This window comes from Lithobates pipiens, unplaced genomic scaffold (assembly GCF_037356315.1).
Source record: "Lithobates pipiens isolate NorthernLeopardFrog02 unplaced genomic scaffold, aLitPip1_a1.2 Scaffold_13, whole genome shotgun sequence".
Taxonomy (NCBI): domain Eukaryota; kingdom Metazoa; phylum Chordata; class Amphibia; order Anura; family Ranidae; genus Lithobates; species Lithobates pipiens.
In genome coordinates, this window is record NW_027507718.1 from 516,262,457 (window position 1) to 516,285,539 (window position 23,083).

The window sequence follows — 23,083 nt, forward strand, 5'->3', positions numbered from 1 at the left end:
TAAATAATAATTCAGTTGTCCGTGAAGTCAAGCAGCCACCGAGTCTTTCATCTGTAAAGGTTCCATTGCCAGGGCTTACTACCCTAATATCCAGTTTGTAAGACCAAGGGCCATTCTACTTTCTGGTTGAGCGGGGTCATCAGTCACATAATTGCCCCTGGGCAGTTTGTTCCCGTATGTGGTGACACGAAGGCGTCATGCAAATGACCTCCCATCCACAATGCCATGTCTGCCGTGATTACATCGCTGCTGTTTGCATACTCCCGGTCAATCCCAACCATCCATGTTACATCGACCGACCAAAGCTCATCACCATCGCTTTCTGTTCTGTTCATCCACGCGTCCATGATTTGACTTACAGACATCCCAATGACCACCTGCCCACAGTGTAATTACGCTGCTGCTCTTTTCAATAAGATGCATCAGTCTGACCATACTACCGTTCTATGTTGTCCCTGTAAGAGAACCAGTTGCTCCCGTCCATTGCGCACTCGCGCGGGTGCCCACACATGCCTGTGCGCATCAATGCGCAGCGGGTTGCGTGCATGAGCAGGCGTATGCCCATGGCGCCAGGCGGCCTATTTAAAGAAGTGCTCTGACCCCAGATGGTTGCTGACTGATCTTCAGCTGTTCCCGTTACCCTGCACCCGCTATTCTCCTGCCTGATAACTCCTGATGAACCTGGCTTGCTCTGACCCTGCTCCTGGATCCTGTTCTTGCTCTGATTCCCGGCTCCTGACCCTGGCTATCCTTGTGACCTCGCCTCTGCCTGCGGCCTGGTACCTCATCGTCCGCCTGTTGCCGAACCTGGCTTCCCTCAAGACCTTGCTCTTGCTTACGTCCATCCTGCATATGCCTGCTACCTCGATCCTGCAACCTTCTGCGATCTCCTGCTGCAAGCCTAACAAGGACTTAACTGCACCACACGTTCCAGTTCCACTGTTCCTGCGGAGTTCCCCTTTAAACCCAGCTGATCCTTGGTACAAGACGATCCACCCTGTCCTGATGGCTCTCCTGCCTGTACAAGATCGCTTCCTCTGCTGCAAGGCTCCGGGTCCACAGCTGCGGGCACTCGAGTTCCTCCTGGCCCTTGGTTCCCTCTGTTCCACTCCCAGTGGGCCCTGGGCGGGAGATACAACCTGACCTCGTCAATTCAGTCCCCTCCAAGATACGTGACAGTCCCATCCATGCTGCATCAGTTGATTGACCGCTCATAACACTTTCGATCTGCGCCACCAATTCAGGCTTGCATGACTTGACACAATCATGCAAATGACCTTCTGTCCGGAATGCCATCTTGACATAATAACGTTGTTGCTGCTTGCGGTGGGTGATACCGGGTAGCCCAGACTACAGGTGTGTTCTGCCCATCCACATTTGCATGACTTGACTTACTGTTCGGTCATGAAAAATGACTTTCTGTCCACAATGCAGTGAGTGGACCCATACTTCTCAGACTCCTGGTCTTTCCCATAGCCACATAGCTGGTAAGGTTGAAAAAAAAAAAAAAAAAGACACAATGCCAACCTGTGCGTGTGCTTTTATGTCAGTATTACATTGTATATCCCTGTATGTTGTGGTCATTCAGGTACCTATCGAATCGTTTTTTGAAATTATCGATGCTCCTCACTGAAACCAACGCCTGTGGAACAGAATTCCACATCCTTACGGCTCTTACACTAAAGAACCCTCTACGCAGTTTAAGGTTAAACCTCTTCTCTTCTAATTTTAGACCCTTTATTAGTTTTGCCCTTCTCTGGACTGTACTTCCTTCCTGAGGACTGGTGCCCAGAACTGGACAGCATACTCCAGGTCCAGAGTCTTGTAGAGCAGGAGAATTATCGTTTTATCTCTGGAGTTGATGCCCTTTTTAATGCATGCCAATATTCTGTTAGTTTTGCATGCAGCAGCCTGGCATTGCTGAGCCTGTCATATACAAGGACCCCCAGGTCCTTTTCCATCCTAGATTCCCCCAGAGGTTCTCCCCCCAGTGTATAGATTGCATTCATGTTTTTGCCACCCAAATGCATTATTTTACATTTTTCTACATTAAACCTCATTTGCCATGTAGTTGCCCACCCCATTCATTTGTTTAGATCTTCTTGCAAGGTTTCCACATCCTGCGGAGAATATATTGCCCTGCTTAGCTTAGTATAGTCCGCAAATACAGAGATTGAGCTTTTTATCCCATCCTCCAGGTCATTTATGAATAAATTAAATAGGATTGTTCCCAGAACAGACTTACTGACTGTCATACAAACGACCTCCTTTCCACAATATACTTAAGGCCCCTTTCACACTGGGGCACTTTGCAGGTGCTACAGCGCTAAAAATAGCTCCTGCAAAGCGTCCTGAAACAGCCGCTGCTGTCTCTCCAGTGTGAAAGTCTCGGGCTTTCACACTGGAGTGCTGCGCTTGCAGGACGATCAAAAAAATCCTGCAAGCTGCATCTTTGGAGCGCTGTAGGAGCGGTGTATTTACCGCTCCTAAAGCGCCCCTTTCTCATAGAAAACAATGGGACAAAGCTGCAAACCCGCCTGCAAAGCGTCACTACAACGAACGCTTTGCGGGAGGTTTTAACCCTTTTTTGGCCGCTGGCGGGGGTTAAAGCTGCTTCGCTAGTGGCCAAATAGAACCGCTAAAACGACAGTAAAGCGCCGATAAATATAGCGCCGCTTTACCGCCAGCGCCCGCAACGCCCCAGTGTGAAAGTAGCCTAAAGGTAGGTAAAAAGGAGCGCCCGATATCCAGTGACTGCAAGTTGGAAGGTGAATTTGTAATGGTTTATTGAAAGTAGAAACAAGTTATCAAGCCAACGTATTTTGGGCAGCAAAGACTCCCCCTTCTTCAGGGCTGTTGCTGCAGGCTAATAATTGGGGAAGGATCCCAAACTGGTGTGTCTAACACCAAAATCAGAACGATCAGTGCGAGCTGTGATTACAGGATGCTGCCTCTATAAACATAGCCAGCACCGATCATTCCAATCTTGGTGTTACAGACACACCTGTTTGGGAACCTTCCCTGATTATTATTAGCATGCAACAGCCCTGAGGGAGGAGAGGAAGAGGAGAGGAAGAGGCCATACCCAGATGTAGAAGCCCAAGCTCCCCAAAAAAGCTCACAGCCACCTTCTTTTTAAGTCGGGCAGAAATCATTGGGAGGGACCTCTTCAAATCCGCCCCCATCGTCACCTACTCATTGACCTACGATTGATTAAGTCAGTCCAGCATGATCTCTGTGACAGTAGTCACTTTGGGCGGGGGGCTTGTGGAACCCAGTTTACCTTGGAGAGTTATGGAAACTCCTTGTCCAGCTCCCCCACCCCACCTTTGGGATATAGACTACAGATATGGAACCCAAAAGCCCTCTGGCCCTGAAGAACGGCCCTGCATTTTGTTTTTCGAAACGTGTTGGACGTTCTGTCTGTCTGACAAAGCTCTGGGCTTTTCCTTGCAGCTGGTTTCCATTTCTACTCCCATATTTGTGTTTGTTGCGTATATCCCCATGTTCAAGTTGCTATATATTATCAATGTGCAATAGAATTTTTTTTTTTTTTTTACCAAACTGATTGTGGCCCGGTTTAAATTCCCAATCTGAGGAATTCATGTTTTGACCCTCCTATGTGTAAGTTACCATGTGTCTATAAGGGGCACAGGGTGACCGAGAAGCCCAGTCTCATCTGCACCAATCAGACTCACTGTACAACCACACCAGACTCAGCATTTCCTTTTACCCCTGTTATTCAAGGTTCTATATGTGTGGTTTGTGTTGAAGGAATGAAGGGGCTCTTTCACTTGGGACAATAATATTTCTGAACAATATTCCTCAAGAATATATGAAGATAAAGTCCACCTTTTCGTCAGAGACCATTGCTAGATGGTTTGAGGTGGAATGGTTTGAGGTGGGCTTGGGAGCAACCGATTATGGGATGTATATGTCTATGTGGATTAGCTGTAAGAGGGGAGGGGGGATTTCTCCAGCAGCCCCTCCCCAATACACCTGTGTCAGCCTACTTTTGGAGGTAAAGTTTACCCTGCCCTGTGTCATTATGCAAAGAAGGGGGACTGTCCCTTAAGTGTATACCTCTGTGTGCCTTTGTTCAAATAAACAGTTACCATCTCCAACCCTAAAGAGCTACTTTCCACAATGTCATTCCTGCGCACTATATCATCTGCTGCCATCACTAATGTCCCAAAGCCATATGGGACTTGCTCACAGAGACGCCTGGAACAGACACAGAATGTGCCACTGGGCACCTCAATGATACCTCCTACCACTGGCTGGATATTACTACATTGCTTTAGTAGCAATGATGACATCATAGGATACTAAAAAACAGATTTTGCGAAAATGTGATTTGTGCTTCAGGTATGTTAGGAGGGATTAAAAGAGTCCTGGAGTTCACCTTTCAAGTATATTCAAATGCAAAATAAGGGACAAAATCCCAGCTGGTGTAGTTTTTGCTGTCTGGGTGCTGTTGGAGAAATTCTCCTTTATTTTATGTCCCAGAGGCGCAACAGGAAATTGGAGAAAATAAAAAGTGAGAGAAATTCCTGTCTTAGACAGTCATCCCTGCTCATTGGAAGATTTACTCTCACATCCTGTTTTACTGACAACAATAACATTTTGGTTTTTCCATCACTTTTTCTCTCTGTGAAAATGGACACCTGTCAGGCCGGGCTCAGCCCTTGCTTCTCTAAGCTGACCGCTCCGCTGACGGCTAATTGCCAGCTCCTATCTCTAAACAGTTACTCAGCTGTTGATGATATCCTGCTCGTCAGTCTTGCCTACTTAAGCCGTCCAGTCCAGAAGAGCTCTTCCTTTGTCTTGGTCACATCACAGAAGCTATCTCCTGCGATCCTGTTCAAGACTTGCTTGAGCAAACATCAGCAACATCCCTTCTGGCTCCAGATCCTGCTTGCTGTTCCACTGAAGTGTATACTCTTCCAAAGGCCATGTTTGCCCACATGGGAATGCCCAGTTGTTCAATCCATCCCCGTGCAGGCAGTCCCATTCATGTCAGTTGGGATGTGACATGGACATGGCTGCTGCTCTGAATCTGCCAACCATGTGGGTCCCCAAATGCAGAGAGTACGTGTTCCAGGACCCATACCCTCTCAGGTTTTCATGTGAATAAGGCCCAAGTGCATAATTAAAAACCAATTACGATTCAAAATGCTCGCTCACCAAAAAGACAAGACGGTTTAGAAGGCGCCCCCAACTTGTTAGGTTGGGACGTACATATCTGGGAGCGATGTACAGACTAATTAGGAGGTGAACTGTATGAATGACGGGCCTTGTTGACAGAGCAGTTTAAAGAGCATTAAAGGAGAGCGAAAAGTGTTTCTACCTGTCCGTTAATACATCATACTTAGGAGGAAAGCGGTCTTCATTAGACGGGAGGTTAGAAGGCAAAGTGAAGGTTTTCTTTCAGCTCTGACTCATCTTACTAAGTGACCTCCAGGCTTTGACACCCTTTGAAAATAGAGGCAATAGAAGTGAGCTGCGGGGAGGACATTATCAGGTAGAAGAGTGATGATGGGACTTGGTTAAAGAGGGTCAGGTTGTGCCCAGGAGGCACACAGCTGTACTGCCATCTCTTGGCATCCTGTACCCTGGGGCACAGCTGACCTGTCTTATAGGCCAGCCAGGCCCTGATGTGTTTACAGCCTCAGCCCATGTTCAACTTCTTGTGCTGCTGGAATGCTGTTTCCTTAACGCAGAGCATTTCAAAGGGAAGCCTGAGACTAATGAGGCCGCTTGTCTTCAGCGGCCATAAAACTGTCTGAAGAGACGATCCCTCCAGGAAATGAGCACTAACTTACACACTGTCGGGTGTCATCCAGATCTGTCAAATACCCATAAATACTCTACCTCAAAGGGGATGTGAAGACGTTTTCAATAAGTTTTCTTTACTTATGCCCCGAACTAAAATAATTCTATTTAGAAAAAATAAAATAAAATGTATATGTGTGTGTATATATATATATATATATATATATATATATATATATATATATATATATATATATATATATATTTTAATATAATTATGCTATTGTCTTGCAGGGTTTTTTGTTTTGTTTTTCAGTGGTTTACTACCACTATAAAGAAGCAAAAAAAAATAATAAAAAAAATTAATAAATAAAAATAATATATATATATATATATATATATATATATATATATATATATATATATATATATTATTTTTAATTTTTTTTTTTGCTTCTTTAAAGCGGTAGTAAACCACTGAAAAACAAGACAAAAAAAACCCTGCAAGACAATGGCATAATGTGCTAGTATGCACCACATACTAGCACATTATGAAATACTTTCCTTAGACCAAACCCTCACGCTACGGCACCTGGTCAATGCTGAGGGGGGCCGACATGTTCCCCTGGTGTTTCTTCTGGGTTCCGGGCTAGTCGCTGTGAGTGGCCGGGGCCGTGATGATATCATTCCCGTGCACCATGGGAGCCCCTGGCTCCACCAAGAAGCTCTGAAGTTCTGGCAGGATATGGAGATATTCATATTACCTACAGGTAAGCCTTATTATAGGCTTACCTGTAGGTAAAAATAACAAAGCGGGGTATACAACCGCTTCAAGTCTGGTGAATATGAAATACTGCATAAAATATTGTGTACTCATGAGCCAGGTGGTGGAGTTTTTGGCTCCTTTTCAAAAATGTTTTAGTCTATCCTTATCTGCTTTGATTTAAAAGAAAAAACTGTTGTTTGCAGAGCATGTTTGCTTAAGTAGACCCCAGTTAAAAAGTCACAGATGCCGATTAAATGTATTTAGGGGTCAGGACCTGGATCATCTGTTGGTGGAACTGTGCTTCCCAGAGCAGAAAGTCGTAGTTTCAGTGTCCACAAGCGGGCGTCTTCCAGCCCTGTAATCTGTTTCCACCGGATGCTGGCTGCTGGGAGGGTATTTAGTCCCTCCTCTACATTTCCCTCTTGCTTCAGTGTTTTGCTTTGCTGACAGACACTGCTGTTTATCCTGTTCTTGGTTATGATCATGCTCTTTGCCTTGTACTTATACCCTGAACCCTGTTGCCTTTTTCCTACTCCCCCTTGTTCCCGATTCCAGTCCTGGTTCCCCCTAGTTTTACACTGTGATCGGTGTTCCTCATTTTGTCTATACTGTATTATAGTTAGGTTGTTAGGTATTTTGACACTAGGTTTATAACTCACTTGTATTTTCATGTTTGGTGTGTATTTTTGTTACTGGTGTTTTAATGTGTTTTGCTTGACTGTAAATAGTACCGGGACAGGTTTGTTCAGTGCCCAGGGCAAGAATGTGGAACTGCGCCCCCTACAGTGCTGCTAATACATGCAGAAGAATGGGTGTACCACCTTGTGCCCATTCTCAACCGCCTTTGCACAGGCTGCTCATGGTTACCCTGGAATGTTCACTACATGTATGGCCAGTTGCTTGCTTTCCAGCAAATAGAAGGTAGTTGCATATGCCCGGTGTGTTTTCTGTGTCATCTGGAGTTGGGGTTGGAGAATGTGCAACATCAGTAACTGTAATAGTAGACCTGTGCCCTGCTGGTTGCTAGCCCTGATCTGGGGATTGCGTGTGGTGAAAAGGCGCATTTGCTACCACCGTGCTCCCTGGGCGGCTTCCCCTCCTGCCCATCCCTTGTCCCAGTGTTTCGTCACATATGGCGACCCATCACAGTTTGCTACCCGCTGGACTGTGCATGCGCGACACTACCGTATGCGTTCCACCCCCAAGTCCAAGTTCAAGCCCCACCATCCAAGTGGACATAGAGTTTGATTATATTAATGCCGAGCGAAGCAGGCCCGCGAGGGGCCCTCTATTGGAACACATATGGCAGCGTCACGCATGCGCACTTCAGCGGGTATCAAAATGTGATGGTTAGCCGAATGTGATGTGACACCGGCCCTGACTAAATAATTCTAATGCCCTGTACACACGGTCGGACATTCCGACCACAAAATCCATTTGATTTTTTCCTTTGGATTTTGTCCGAAACTGGTGTTGCATACACACAGTCGGACAAAGTTGTCAGAAAATCCGATCGGTCGGAAAGCGGTGACGTTCGTTGCGTACGGCGGGACTATGTAGAGGCAATAGCTTTGGTCTCGTAATTTGATCTGAGCATGCGTGGCACTTTGTCCGATCGGAATTCTCTACAAACGATCGGAAAAAGTCAGATCGGATTTTTTTGTAGGAAAATTTTAGATCCTGCTCTCAAATTTTTCCGACGGAAAAAGTCCGATAGAGCCCACACACGATCGGATTTTCCGACAATATAATCCAATCTGACCTTTTCCGTCAGAATTTCCAACCGTGTGTACAGGCCATTACACAGTCTGGTCTCAGTCTCCTGAGTCAATGTTTCTCAACTCCAGGCCTCAAATATCCCAATATTTTGCACAGGTGATTCGATCAGTTTCACCGCCTTAGTAATGAGGAAAATCCTGAGAACATGACCTGTTGGGGGTAATTGAGGACTGGAGTTGGGAAACATTGTCCTGAGTGTAGCCACTCAGATCTGCCCATCCCTGCTGCTGATTCCTGACATTAGTATCTAAAAGCTGTATTACACCCAAAAGCAAACTTTTTTTTACTGTGTATTGCAGCTCATCAATTCTTAGACGTGATGGATGCATTCGATTTGTTTTTTAGGCTTTCTTCTATTTAAAAAAAAAAAAAACGTCTGCCGCCGAAAACAGCCGATGTAAAAATGTTCGGTGTGCATGAGCCCTTAGATGTGATGGCTGTATTAGTTTTCTTTTTTAGGCTTTCTACAAAGTGGTGCTGTATATGATGTTGAGCGGTGGGAACACAGCAATTGAAATAAAAGCTGATATTGCTGTGTTCCCTGCGCTCTGATCATCTGGGTGGCTCTCCCGTTTCCCTTCTCCCCTGCATAGGTAGGCTGCATGGTGGGCATAGGCTGGATGGTGGATACAGGCTGCATTGGTGGGCACAGGCTGCATTGGTGGGCACAGGCTGCATTGGTGGGCACAGGCAGCTTGCATTGTTGGGCACAGGCAGCTTGCATTGTTGGGCACAGGCAGGCTGCATGGCGGGCACAGGCAGCTTGCATTGTTGGGCACAGGCAGCTTGCATTGTTGGGCACAGGCAGGCTGCATGGTGGGCACAGGCAGCTTGCATTGTTGGGCACAGGCAGGCTGCATGGTGGGCACAGGCTGCATTGTTGGGCATGGATAAATTTGTTTTTGTTGTTGATATTTATTTTTAGAACTTAATTCTGCATAAAACATTTAAGAGTAATTTAATGACATAATTTATCAGGGAGTGTTTAGGGGCAGGGGTAGGGCGTGTTTAGGGGTGGGGGTAGGGCGTCTTTAGGGGCAGGGGTAGGGCGTCTTTAGGGGCAGGGGTAGGGCGTGTTTAGGGGCAGGGGTAGGGCGTGTTTAGGGGCAGGGGTAGGGCGTGTTTAGGGGCAGGGGTAGGGCGTGTTTAGGGGCAGGGGTAGGGTGTTTTTAGGGGTGGGGTAGGGCGTGTTTAGGGGCGGGGGTAGGGCGTGTTTAGGGGCGGGTAGGGTGGAGCAACGGGTGGCGAATAACCCTTGAGGCCTGGCTAGTAGCTCAGGACTTTAAATTTTGAGCCCTGGGTTAGTGTATTTAAATCTGCTAGTACATTTATCACTTCTCTCTCCCCAGACTGGCAATGCTGCTGTCCAAATGTGCCCCCTGTGCTCCTTCATTTAGAGTGGGGCACTCTAATACAGGAGGTGTGTTACTAGCCAGATCACAGGTTAAAAAAAAAAGAACAAATGAATGCAGCCGCCACATCGAATGATTGGTAAGCTGCAATATATTACATTTTTGGGTTTTTAGTGTAATATCGCTTTAAGCAGGCCAAATACCCAACTAAATCTCCATTTACATTTGGACTTTTTAGGTAAGAATTCAGGGGGGGAAAAATGTACTGTATAAAAAAATGACTTGATTTTTATTACCGGTATTCAATGTATAAAATATTAACACAAAACATTAAAAGATTACAAGCTATTCGATCGCGATTACCTTTACACAATAAAATTAGTTCCATCGGCTATGCCTAGCCCCCATTTCCTAATATGTACTCATTTTGCATTACCTTATCATCATCATATAGTTATGGTGATGATAAGGTAATGCAAAATGAGTACATACAGTATGAGAACATAATTGTGGAAAGACACCTCCCCCGACGCGTTTTGAAGATTTAACTCCATAAGGTGGAACGATGAAATCTTTAAGAAATACATAATGCCATGTGCATATATACTGTAACCAAAACTGCCATGAAAACCTGTGAGCTGCTGCATTCTATAGTGTGAACCCAGCCTCAAACAGTACTTTTGTTGAAATATTATAGTTTTTTTTTAATGATCTTTAACCACTTCCCTACCTGGCCAATTCAGGCATTCCTCTCCTACATGTAAAAATCATCATTTGTTTGCTAGAAAATTACTCAGAACCCCCAAACATATACATATACACATATATGCATTTTTTGGGGGGGAAATAAAATACACTTTATATGCAAAAAAAAAAAACACAATATATAACCCAATTTTTTGTTAGAATATAAAAGATGATATCACGCTGAGTAAATAGATACCAAACATGTCACGCTTTAACCACTTCAGCCCTGGAAGGATTTACCCCCTTCCTGACCAGGAGCACTTTTTGCGATTCGGCACTGTGTCGCTTTAACTGACAATTGCGCGGTCGCGCGACGTTGCACCCAAACAAAATCGACGTTGTTTTTTCGCCACAAATAGAGATTTCTTTTGGTGGTATTTGTTTACCTCTGCAGTTTTTATTTTTTGCGCTATAAACAAAAAAGAGCGAGGATTTTGAAAAAAAAAATAATATTTTTGCTAGATAAATATCCTCAAAAAATATATAGAAAAAAAAATTTCTTTCTCAGTTTAGGCCGATATGTAAAAAATAAAAATCTCAACAAGCGTATATTGATTGGTTTGCGCAAAAGTTATAGCGTCTCCAAAATTGGGGATATATTTATGGCATTTTTATTTTTAATTTTTTTTTTAGTAATGGCGGCGATCTGTGATTTTTATCGTGACTGCAACATCGGACACTATTTTGGGACCATTGTCATCTATACAGCGATCGGAGCTACATATAGCCACGGATTACTGTATAAATAACACTGGCAGGGAAGGGGTTAAACACTAGGGGGCGATCAAGGGGTTAACTGTGTCCTAGGGAGTGATTCTAACTCTGGGGGGGGATGGGCTACCACAAGACATGACAGCGATCGCTGCTCCCGATGACAGGGAGCAGTGATCTCTGTCATATCACAAGGCAGAACAATGCCTTGTTTACATAGGCATCTCCCCTTTCTTTCCGCTCCGTGACGCGATGGCGGGCCACTGGCGGACATCGAGTCCATGGGACCCGCGGACACGGTCACGCAGTGCATGGCGCGCGCCCACAATGCCGCGATTTAAAGGGGGCGTACCTGTGCGCCCATTTGCCCAGTCGTGCCGACGTACATCGTTGCGCGCAGGTCGGCTAGTGGTTAAAATTGCGCTTGCCCATGGAATGGTGGCAAACTACGGTACCTAAATATCTCCATACAGTAGGTGACGCTTTAACATATTTTTTTACAGGTTACCAGTTTAGAGATACAGAGGAGGTCCTAGTGCTAGAATTTTTGCTTTCGCTCTATGATTCATGGCGATTCCTCATATGTGTGGTGGGAACATCGTTTACATATGCGGGCGCAACTTGCGTATGCATTCGCGTCTGCGTGCAATCACGAGGGGGGGGGGGCTTTAAAAATGTTTTTCTTTTATGATTTGTTTTATTTATTTTATTACACTGTCCCATTTTTTTTGACCACTTTTATTCCTATTACAAGAAATGTAAACATCCCTTGTGATAGAAATAAGTCATGACAGGTCCTCTTTGTAGAGAGATTAGAGAGACCCCAGATCTCCCCTCTACCCTGGAAAACACGAGATAAGAAAAAACACAAAAAAATGATCTTTTTTTTTTCAAAAAAATAAAAAAAAATAAAGTGCCAGTGTTTACATCTGCTCCAATCGGTGTTCTGCCGAAAACTCCAACTCGCCAAAATCTCCAACCATGTCACTTCCGGTTTCTCTTCAACAGCAATAATTGTCATTTCAGCGAGTTGGCTGTTTTCACAGAACCCCAGCAGAGTATACACCACGGTACACGATAACGAGTGGCCAATGGGGGGTTATTTACTAAAGCTGGAGAGTGCCAAGTCTGGTGCAGCTCTGCATAGAAACCAATCCGCTTCCAGGTTTTATTGCCAAAGCTTAATAGAACAAGTAGGAGTTTGAAGCCGATTGGCTACCACATACAGCTGCACCAGATTCTGAGTGCGCCAGTTTTCGTAAATCATCCCCAATGTTTGTCTGCCGGCTATTAAAGTGGTTGTAAACCCTTGCAACACACTTTCACCTACAGGTAAGTCTAGATTAAGGCTTATCTGTAGGTGTTGTAAATATCTCCTAAACCTACATGGTTTAGGAGATATTTACAATTTCCCGTACGAGGATTCCCTCTTTAGTAGGGTCACGGCGTGTCGTTTTCATGAAAGGACATCCCGTGACTGGCAGCTCCCGCGTGACATCACGTGACTCTAGCCAGGCACAGAGCCGGAGTCTGTGACCCCGGAAAGGAAGATGAACACTTCCAGCTGGCGAGGAAATCGGGGACATCGCTGGCTCCTGTGTCAGGTAAGTGACACATAATGTGCTAGTATGCAATGCATAGTAGCCCATTATGCTTTGCCTTTGCAGGGAAACAAAGAGGAAGTATACCCATTAGGGTTTACTTACACTTTAATCAATAACATGACCACCTCCAAGGCGATGACAACTTCTTTCCTCCTCCAAACTCCAATTATTGCTGTAGAAGATGAGGCCGGAAGTGACGTGGTTGGAGATTTTTGGCAAGTTGGGAGTTTTCGGCAGAACACCAGAAGGTGACATCATGACATCACTTCCGGCCTCCCAGGAGCATAGAGATGGGCAGGGACCATCTGGTCCACAGCCGTCTCTGTGGTAATCTGGTGGAAGCTCCGGATCGGATCCTGGGCTCTCCGATCACACCAGAGAGCCTGGAGAGGTGCTGGTGGGCAGCAGGAGGAGAATTCCCTTTTGCTGCCTGTAAAAGCAATCTGGCGCCCAATCAGCTGCTAGGATGGCTTTTACAAAAAAAGGGAATCACTGGCTGAAACAAAAGATACCAGGATGAGGCCTGTAGCTGCAGGCAATATCCTGATACAACCACTTAAACCCAAAGACGTCCTACGATTGGGAAGTGGTTAATTAACCAACCGTCCAACAAATATTTGACCCCTGAAAACACATGGAGTCTTCCATTCCATCTGATCCGGCATTCGGTTTAATATGGTTGGAAGCCCCAATTCGATTGGATCAAACACATTGCAATCTTTGATACGTTTTTAAAAAAATCGACTGATACAGAAATCTAGTTCCACCGTATTGTCTCAATCTGTTCTTAAAAAAACTGGTTGGGTATACTATGGAATCTTGCACTTGTTTTCCCATTCTTATTGATTGTCTCCGACCAATTTGGCAGGATCAATAAAAGATAAAAATGAAACTGGAAGGCTGGAAAATCAATACTGGTATATGGAGCTAACAATCAATTCCTTCCTTTGAGATTTGTCTACTTGAACACTTTTGATAGTAAAGGTGACCCGACTGATGTAGGCAAACCTACTGTTTGTGTTCCACAGGCCCATCAATTCAAACTTTTCATAAATTAAAATCGATTGTACTGAACAGTCAATAAGATGAAAAAGAGATGAATGAGTGTATGGCCAGAGGAAGATAGAAATTATAACATGACCCAACATGGTAATAAAAGTCATAATCAATGCAAGAGGGTACAATACTTACTATGGGGGTCCCAAAGGGAATATAACCTAAAAAAAAATGATAAAAAAAGACAAATCAGTCACATTAGCAGCACAAATAAAAACTTCTCTAAATCCTTTATTTTGGTCTTTTCACAATTTCTTAAGGGGTGCTGCATGCTGCCATGGTAGGATAATTAGGTAATTATAGATCAATGGAGTCAGATCATTAAATTCATATTGTTCATATTGTCCCGCTTATGTGATGTCACTAGAGGTGTGGTTATGAGCTCATATCAACTGTCTGATTTCTTGAATATCACTAGAGGTGTGGCTAGGGCAATATATAATGTTGCTCTCCTTTCATATGTCTGAAGATATGGCTATGACTTCATTTGTATGGTCAGATTCCCATGAGGTCACTGGAGGAGTGGCTATGACTTCATATGTGAAATCACATTGCTATGAGGTCACTGTAGGAGTGGCTATGACTTCATATGTGACATCACATTGCTATGTCGTCACTGGAGGAGTGGCTATGACTTCATATGTGCAGTCACATTGCTATGAGGTCACTGGAGGCGTGGCTATGACTCCATATGTAAAATCACATTGCTATGATGTCACTGGAGGAGTGGCTATGACTTCATATGTGAAATCACATTGCTATGATGTCACTGGAGGAGTGGCTATGACTTCATATGTGCAGTCACATTGCTATGAGGTCACTGGAGGCGTGGCTATGACTTCATATGTGAAATCACATTGCTATGATGTCACTGGAGGAGTGACTATGACTTCATATGTGCAGTCACATTGCTATGATGTCACTGGAGGAGTGGCTATGACTTCATATGTGCAGTCACATTGCTATGATGTCACTGGAGGAGTGGCTATGAGTTCATATGTGAAATCACATTGCTATGATGTCAATGGAGGAGTGGCTATGACTTCATATGTGCAGTCACATTTCTATGAGGTCACTGGAGGGGTGGTTATGACTTTACTTCTATGGCTACATTGTTATGAGGTGACTGGCGGGGTGGCTATGACTTCATATGTGCAATCACGTTTCTATGAGGTCACTGTAGGGGTGTGTATGACTTCATATGTGCAATTACATTGGTATGAGATCACAGCAGTTGTGGTTATGACTTCATATGTGCAGTCACATTGCTATGCATCGCTATGGAGTCATTAGAAGGGTGGCTATGACTTCATATGTGCAGTCACAATGCTATGAGGTCACTGGAGGGGTGGTTATGACTTCTTATTAGTACAAGCTAAGACGTAAAGCTAAAGCCTAGCATAGATTCAGAGTTACATCGGTCCAATATACTGTAATTATGCATCCTTCATATCTTAGGGACAGCTGTGAAAGCGGAGAATCACTGTGGCAGCCGTCATACTACATTGATCGCAACAATCCTCCGGGTCCTGTGCTGAGCAGCTTCCCTTCTGCATAGTAACTACAGGGGGGTCACTTGCCCACCACTGCTGCCATACAATGCTTTGTATCTTTTTTCAGGGAATACAAGGTATTTTCTGATTGGATGAGGTGGAGATTTTGATATGATCGCCTTGCCTCTCCACATCATCCAGTCAGAGGACACCTGGTATTCATCAAAAAATGTAAATATAAGCAGTGCCAAGGGAGCGACCCCCTGTGGTCATTATGCAAAAGGAAAGCCCCATGGCACAGGACTTGGAAGACTGTTAGTTGTAGGGAATATCACTAGAGAGATCACCGGTATGAGCGATTACATGCTGTGAGTTCCCATTGTTTTGAATGGGGCCCGCTGCCCACAGCTAATCGCAGGAACCCCCTCTGGGTCTCCAGCATCTAATCGCAAATGGTCACAGAGAGATGAGGCCTTAGGCGGTTTTCTCTTTGGATGGAATGTTCTTGGGCTCCTGTATTAGGCCATTTTTCTCTTTGCCGATTAAATGTTTTTTAGGCTATTGTTTTAGGTTATTTCTGTTAAATTATTGTTTTAGGCTACATTTCTTTTTTTGGTCGCAAGTACTTAGGCTACTGTTTTAGGCTACTTTTAGAGGACTGTTAGGCCATTGTTTTAGGCGGTTTTCTTTTCAGATTGGATAATCTTAGTCAGACCTGGGCAAATTTCGGCCCTATGGCTGTCCCTGTCTGGCCCGCAATGCCTTCATTGTCGGCATACCTCTCTGAGCCTCAGATGCACAAAATAAGCAAACAGGAATAGCTCTGCACTGTCTCCCCGTTCATTCACAAACCAAAGCATAGAAAACACAATTTACTACGCTTCAGTTATGAAGGAACACAGTGAGTGATTTGATTGGTACTGATCAATCACTGTGAGCATTCAGAAGAGGAAGGGGCTGGTAAATGACACATTCACCAGCCCCTTCACCTGCTCTCTATCCTGAAATGATGCCTGCAGAAGCTGGCAGGAAGGAGGGAAAGCTGGCAGTCCTGCGAGATGTGGGGACCAGGGCAGCACACAATGGAGCCTGGGCAGCAGAAGGAAGGGGAACCTGGACCCGGGTGTTGGTGGGGGTGGCATTTACCGGAACAGACCCCCTGTAGTAACCCCCTGCAGCAGCTGAAAGACAGCGGGATGAAGAAGAAGAGAAGCCGGTTTTTAGCTACTGCAGGGGGAAACTACAGAGGGTCGGGTCCAGTAAATGCCACCCCTCCTGTCCAAGATCCGCTTCATTCTGCTTATTATATATAATAATTCTATATATAACAATAGTACTATACAGTATAAAACAATACTACATATAATAACACCAGCCCTTTAAAATTTCCACTCGTCTGCTCGCATTAGGCGAGTGGAAATAAGATGAGGGTGAGTGTGGAGCAGGGATGGACTGGGCCAGGTGACAGAGAGGCAATTGCCCCACTAAGCCACTCCAACGCCTTGTAAAAAAAAAGTCTGCACCCCTTCTGTCGGGAGGAGTCGGGAGGAGAGCCGGCCGGATTACACAGAGAAGATCTCCCGCTGTGACACAGATTCAATCTCAAACACCGGCCGCTGTCAAAGTCTCGCTACCTGGGTGGGCTCCTAAGATAGACAGCACACTGGTCCAATGACAGGAAATGTAATCAGTATGTCGTCTATCATATGAGCCGCCCAGGAGGCGGGACTTTGCTTGACAGCGGCTGGCATTTCATATCCAAGCTGTGTCATAGTGGGTGATTCTCCCTCTACGTGATCTGGCCAGCTCTCCTTCCGATTCCTCCCTGTGATCCCCATGCAGTGATAGTCTGCATTGATAGCCACTGACGAGGTGGCACCGATGACCACTGACGAGGCGGGCAAACGATGGCCACTGACGAGGCGGGCAAACAATGGCCACTGACGAGGCGGGCAAACAATGGCCACTGACGAGGCGGGCAAACAATGGCCACTGACGAGGCGGGCAAACAATGGCCACTGACGAGGCGGGCAAACGATGGCCTCTGACGAGGCGGGCAAACGATGGCCTCTGACGAGGCCCCAACGATGGTCACTGACGAGGCAGGAACGATGGGCATGGATGAGCACTGATAAGCTGCACTGATGGGCACAGATGAGCACTGTGAGGCTGCACTGATGGGCACAGATGAGCACTGTGAGGCTGCACTGATGGGCACAGATGAGCACTGTGAGGCTGCACTGATGGGCACAGATGAGCACTGTGAGGCTGCACTGATGGGCACAGATAAGCACTGTGAGGCTGCACTGATGGGCACAGATGAGCACTGTGAGGCTGCACTGATGGGCACAGATGAGCACTGTGAGGCTGCACTGATGGGCACGGATGAGCACTGTGAGGCTGCACTGATGGGCACAGATGAGCACTGTGAGGCTGCACTGATGGGCACAGATGAGCACTGTGAGGCTGCACTGATGGGCACAGATGAGCACTGTGAGGCTGCACTGATGGGCACAGATGAGCACTGTGAGGCTGCACTGACGGGCACAGATGAGCACTGTGAGGCTGCACTGACGGGCACAGATGAGCACTGTGAGGCTGCACTGACGGGCACAGATGAGCACTGTGAGGCTGCACTGACGGGCACAGATGAGCACTGTGAGGCTGCACTGACGGGCACAGATGAGCACTGTGAGGCTGCACTGATGGGCACAGATGAGCACTGTGAGGCTGCACTGATGGGCACAGATGAGCACTGTGAGGCTGCACTGATGGGCACAGATGAGCACTGTGAGGCTGCACTGATGGGCACAGATGAGCACTGTGAGGCTGCACTGATGGGCACAGATGAGCACTGTGAGGCTGCACTGATGGGCACGGATGAGCACTGTGAGGCTGCACTGATGGGCACGGATGAGCACGTTGAGGCTGCACTGATGGGCACGGATGAGCACGTTGAGGCTGCACAGATGGGCATGTATGAGCACTGTGAGGCTGCACTGATGGGCACGGATGAGCACTGTGAGGCTGCACTGATGGGCACGGATGAGCACTGCGAGGCTGCACTGATGGGCACGGATGCTTTATGTTAATATTGTTAAAGTTCTTTTTGTTCATATTGATTTTTGTAACTTATTTCTGCAAAAACATTTAACAGTGTAATTTCATGAAATAATTTACGAGGATGTGTTTAGGGGTGGAATAGTAGGGTAGGGGTAGTGGTTGGGCAGGGCAGTGTAGGGGTTGAGTGGGGCAACTGGTGGCGAGTAAAGCTGGATACACACTATACAACTTTTGTTGTTTGATTTCCTTTATATTTACCTTCAACTATGCAGTGCAAGGGCCTGCCTGATTGCATACAAATTGAAAGTGTTAGGTTTGACCTCATATTATATGGTTTTGGTAAATCTAAAAAGGAAAAAATTAAAAATAAAAATATTGAAAGCAAATTGTATAGTGTGTATCCAGCTTAACACTTAAAGAGGAAGTAAACCCTGATGGGTTTACTTCCTCTTTCATTCCCTGCAAAGGTAAAGCATAATGGACTACTATGCATTGCGGCGTAGACAGTGGTGTCTGTCTTTCGGCAAATATCTCCTAAACCGTATAGGTTTAGGAGATATTTCTTGGACCTAGAGGTAAGCCTTAATCTAAGCTTACCTGTAGGTCAAAGTGTGTTGTAAGGGTTTACAACCACTTTAAGGCCTGACTAGTAGCTCAGGATTTGAAATTGTTTGCCCTGATAATACTATATATAACAAGAATACAACACATTGTATATTGTACAGTGTCTTGAAAAAGTATTCATACCCTTTGACCTTTTCCACATTTTGTCATGTTACAACCAAAAACGTAAATGTATTTTATTGGGATTTTATGTGACCAACACAAAGTGGCGCATAATTGTGAAGGAAAATTATAAATGGTTTTCAATTTTTTTTAAACAAATAAATATGTGAAAAGTGTGGCGTGCATTTGTATTCAGCCCCCTTTTCTCTGATACCCCTAACTAAAATCTAGTGGAATCAATTGCCTTCAGAAGTCACCTAATTAGTAAATAGAGTCCACCTGTGTGTAATTTAATCGCAGTATACATACAGCTGTTCTGTGAAGCCCTCAGAGGTTTGTTAGAGAATCTTAGTGAACAAACAGCATCATGAAGGCCAAGGAACACACCAGACAGGTCAGGGATAAAGTTGTGGAGAAGTTTAAAGCAGGGTTAAGTTATAAACAAAATATTTCAAGCTTTGAACATCTCACAGAGCACTGTTCAATCCATCATCTGGAGATGGAAAGAGTATGGCACAACTGCAAACCTACCAAGACATGGCTGTCCTCCTAAACTGACCGGCCGGGCAAGGAGAGCATTCATCACAGAAGCAGCCAAGAGGTCCATGGTAACTCTGGAGGAGATGCAGAGATCCACAGCTCAGGTGGGAGAATCTGTCCACAGGACAACTATTAGTCGTGCTCTCCACAAATCTGACCTTTATGGAAGAGTGACAAGAAGAAAGACATTGGTGAAAGAAAATCCATAAGAAGTCCTGTTTCAAGTTTGCAAGAAGCCATGTGGAGGACACAGCAAACATGTGAAAGAAGGTGCTCTGGTCAGATGAGACCAAAATGAAACTTTTTGGCCTAAAATCAAAACACTAAGTGTGGTGGAAAACTAACACTGCACATCACCCTGAACACACCATCCCCACTGTGAAACATGGTGGTGGCAGCATCATATTGTGGGGATTTTTTTCTTCAGCAGGTACAGGGAAGCTAATCAGAGTTGATGGGAAGATGGATGGGGCCAAATACAGGGCAATCTTAGAAGAAAACCTGTAAGAGGCTGCAAAGGACTTGAGACTGGGGAGGTTCACCTTCCAGCAGGACAATGACTCTAAACATACAGCCAGAGCTACAATGGAATGGTTTAGATCAAAGCATATTCATGTGTTAGAATGGCCCAGACAAAGTCCAGACCTAAATCCAATTGAGAATCTGTGGCATTTATCATTTTCCTTCCACTTCACAATTATGCGCCACTTTGTGTTGGTGTATCACATAAAATCCCAATAAAATACATTTACGTTTTTGATTGTAACATGAGAAAATGTAGAAAATCACAAGGCGTATGAATACTTTTTCAAAGCACTGTATTACAGGAATATGATATATAACATTATAAAAAAAATATATATTACTATATAACAATTCTATATAGAACAATACTATACAGTATATAATACTATATATTGCAAGGAAATTTGGCCTGTAGATGTCGTGAGAGTCATGTGCCGCACAGACTGGAAAAGCAAGGATAATATCTTACAACCGTACCTGACATTCGGAAAGGCATGAATATCTTCTCATTCGTATCCGGGTGTATGATGGCCTGTGGCACAAAGAAACACACACATCACCTGGATACACTCATCAATGCGGAGATGTCAAATTACCAGACTTCTGTTCTGTGAAACACCCTGAGAATCTCATTAAAGCCCAACTCCGGGATATGAAAGTGTTTACTGAAGGAATTACATTTTCATTGTGCCCCCGCTTCTTCACTGTCCAATCATAGCTTGGGGTGAGTCCTGGACCAGACTACAGTATATTACTTAACCAAAGTGTATTCTGCCGAGAGATCCAGGACCTGGCTGCAGTGTCTGGCAGAGTTCTCTGGATCCCAAGACTGGTTCAGCAGAAGAAAAAAAATTAAAAAATTAAAATAAATAAATCTTCGGCAAGTAAAAAAGTTCACAAAACACTATGAACTTTAATGACATCCCAGTCTTACTCCGTAGGGTTCAATATTGAGTTGGCCCACCATTTGCAGCTATAAGAGCTTCAATTCTTCTGGGAAGGTCATCCCAAAGGTGTTTTATTGGCTTGAGGTCAGGGCTGTGCAGGCCAGTCAAGTTCGTCCACCCCAAACTCGCTCATCCATGTCTTTATGGACCTTGCTTCGTGTACAGGTCCAAATCATTTGATGGAGGGGAGATAATGGTGTGGGGTTGTTTTTCAGGGGTTGGGTTTGGCCCCTTAGTGCCAGTGAAGGGAACGCTTAAGGCGTCACCATACCAATACATTTTGGACAATTTCAAGCTCTCAACTTTGTGGGAACAGTTTGGAGATGGCCCCCTCCTGTTCCAACATGACTGCGCACTAGTGCACAAAGCAAGGTCCATAAAGATATGGATGAGCGAGTTTAGGGTGGAGGAACTTGACTGGCCTGCACAGAGTCCTGACCTCAACCCAACAGAACACCTTTGGGATGAATAAGCATGGAGACTGTGAGCCAGACCTTCTCTCCAACATCAGTGCCTGACCTCACAAATGCTCTTCTGGAAGAATGGTCAAACATTCCCATAGACACACTCCTAAACCTTGTGGACGGCCTTCCCAGAAGAGTTGAGGCTGCTATGTTAAAATGCGTGTAAAGGCAGGTGTCACAATACTTTTGACAATATAGTGTATGACCTAATCTTCATCCCTACATCATCTGCACCGAACATATGACCTCATCTTCATCCCTACAATATTTACACCAAACATATGACCTCATCTTCATCCCTACATCATCTCCCCCCGAACATATGACCTCATCTTCATCCCTACAATATTTACACCAAAGATATGACCTCATCTTCATCCCTACATCATCTGAACCAAGCATATGACCTCATCTTCATCCCTACATCACCTGGACCAAACATATGACCTCATCTTCATCCCTACATCATCTGAACCAAGCATATGACCTCATCTTCATCCCTACATCATCTGAACCAAACATATGACCTCATCTTCATCCCTACATCATCTGAACCAAGCATATGACCTCATCTTCATCCCTACATCACCTGGACCAAACATATGACCTTATCTTCATCCCTACATCATCTGAACCAAACATATGACCTCATCTTCATCCCTACATCACCTGGACCAAACATATGACCTCATCTTCATCCCTACATCATCTGAACCAAACATATGACCTCATCTTCATCCCTATAACATCAGGACCTGACTTCAACCCCATAGAACACCTTTGGGATGAATTAGAGAAGAGACTGCAAGCCAGGCCTTCTCGCCCAACATCAGTGCCTGACCTCACTAATGCGATTCTGGAAGAATGGTCAAACATTCCCATAGAGACACTCCTAAACCTTGTGGACGGTCTTCCCAGAAGGCACCAAACATATGACCTCATCCCTAAACTATCTGCACCATATTGGTCTCCTCTTCATCCCTACATCACCGGCATGAAACATAAGGCCTCATCTTCATTTCTACATAATCAGCATCAAAAATAGGGCTCCATCTTCATCCTTACATAAACCTACACCAAACATATGCCCACATCTTCATTTCTACATCATCTGCACCATATGTATGACCTCATCTTCATCCTTTCATCACCTGCAACAAGAGTATGGCCTCATCCTAATCTGCACCAAATATAAGATCTCATATTCAACCCTATATCATCTGCATCACGCATAGGGCCTCATCTTCATCCCTTTTACCACATGCACCAGACATATGGCCTTATCTGCATCCCTAGAACATCAGGACCCGACCTCAACCCCATAGAACACCTTTGGGATGAATTAGAGCAGAGACTGCGAGCCAGGCCTTCCTATCCAACATCAGTGCCTGACCTTGCTAATGCGATTCTGGAAGAATGGTCAAACATTCCCATAGACACACTCCTAAACCTTGTGGATGGTCTTCCCAGAAGGTACCAAACATTCCCATAGACACTCCTAAACCTTGTGGATGGTCTTCCCAGAAGATACCAAA

General features: G+C 45.1%; 1 protein-coding gene across 1 annotated transcript in view; it reads right to left on the reverse strand.

Annotated features, from left to right (window-relative positions):
- The window catches only part of SFXN5 (sideroflexin 5), a 447,465-nt gene that overhangs the window by 282,428 nt on the left and 141,954 nt on the right, over window positions 1–23,083 (reverse strand). The window contains exons 5-6 of the mRNA XM_077478081.1: window positions 20,615–20,669; window positions 13,926–13,951 (exon numbers count right to left, since the gene is read on the reverse strand). Of these exons, the coding sequence (XP_077334207.1) occupies window positions 13,926–13,951; window positions 20,615–20,669 (81 nt within the window). The remainder of the gene's footprint in view (window positions 1–13,925; window positions 13,952–20,614; window positions 20,670–23,083) is intronic.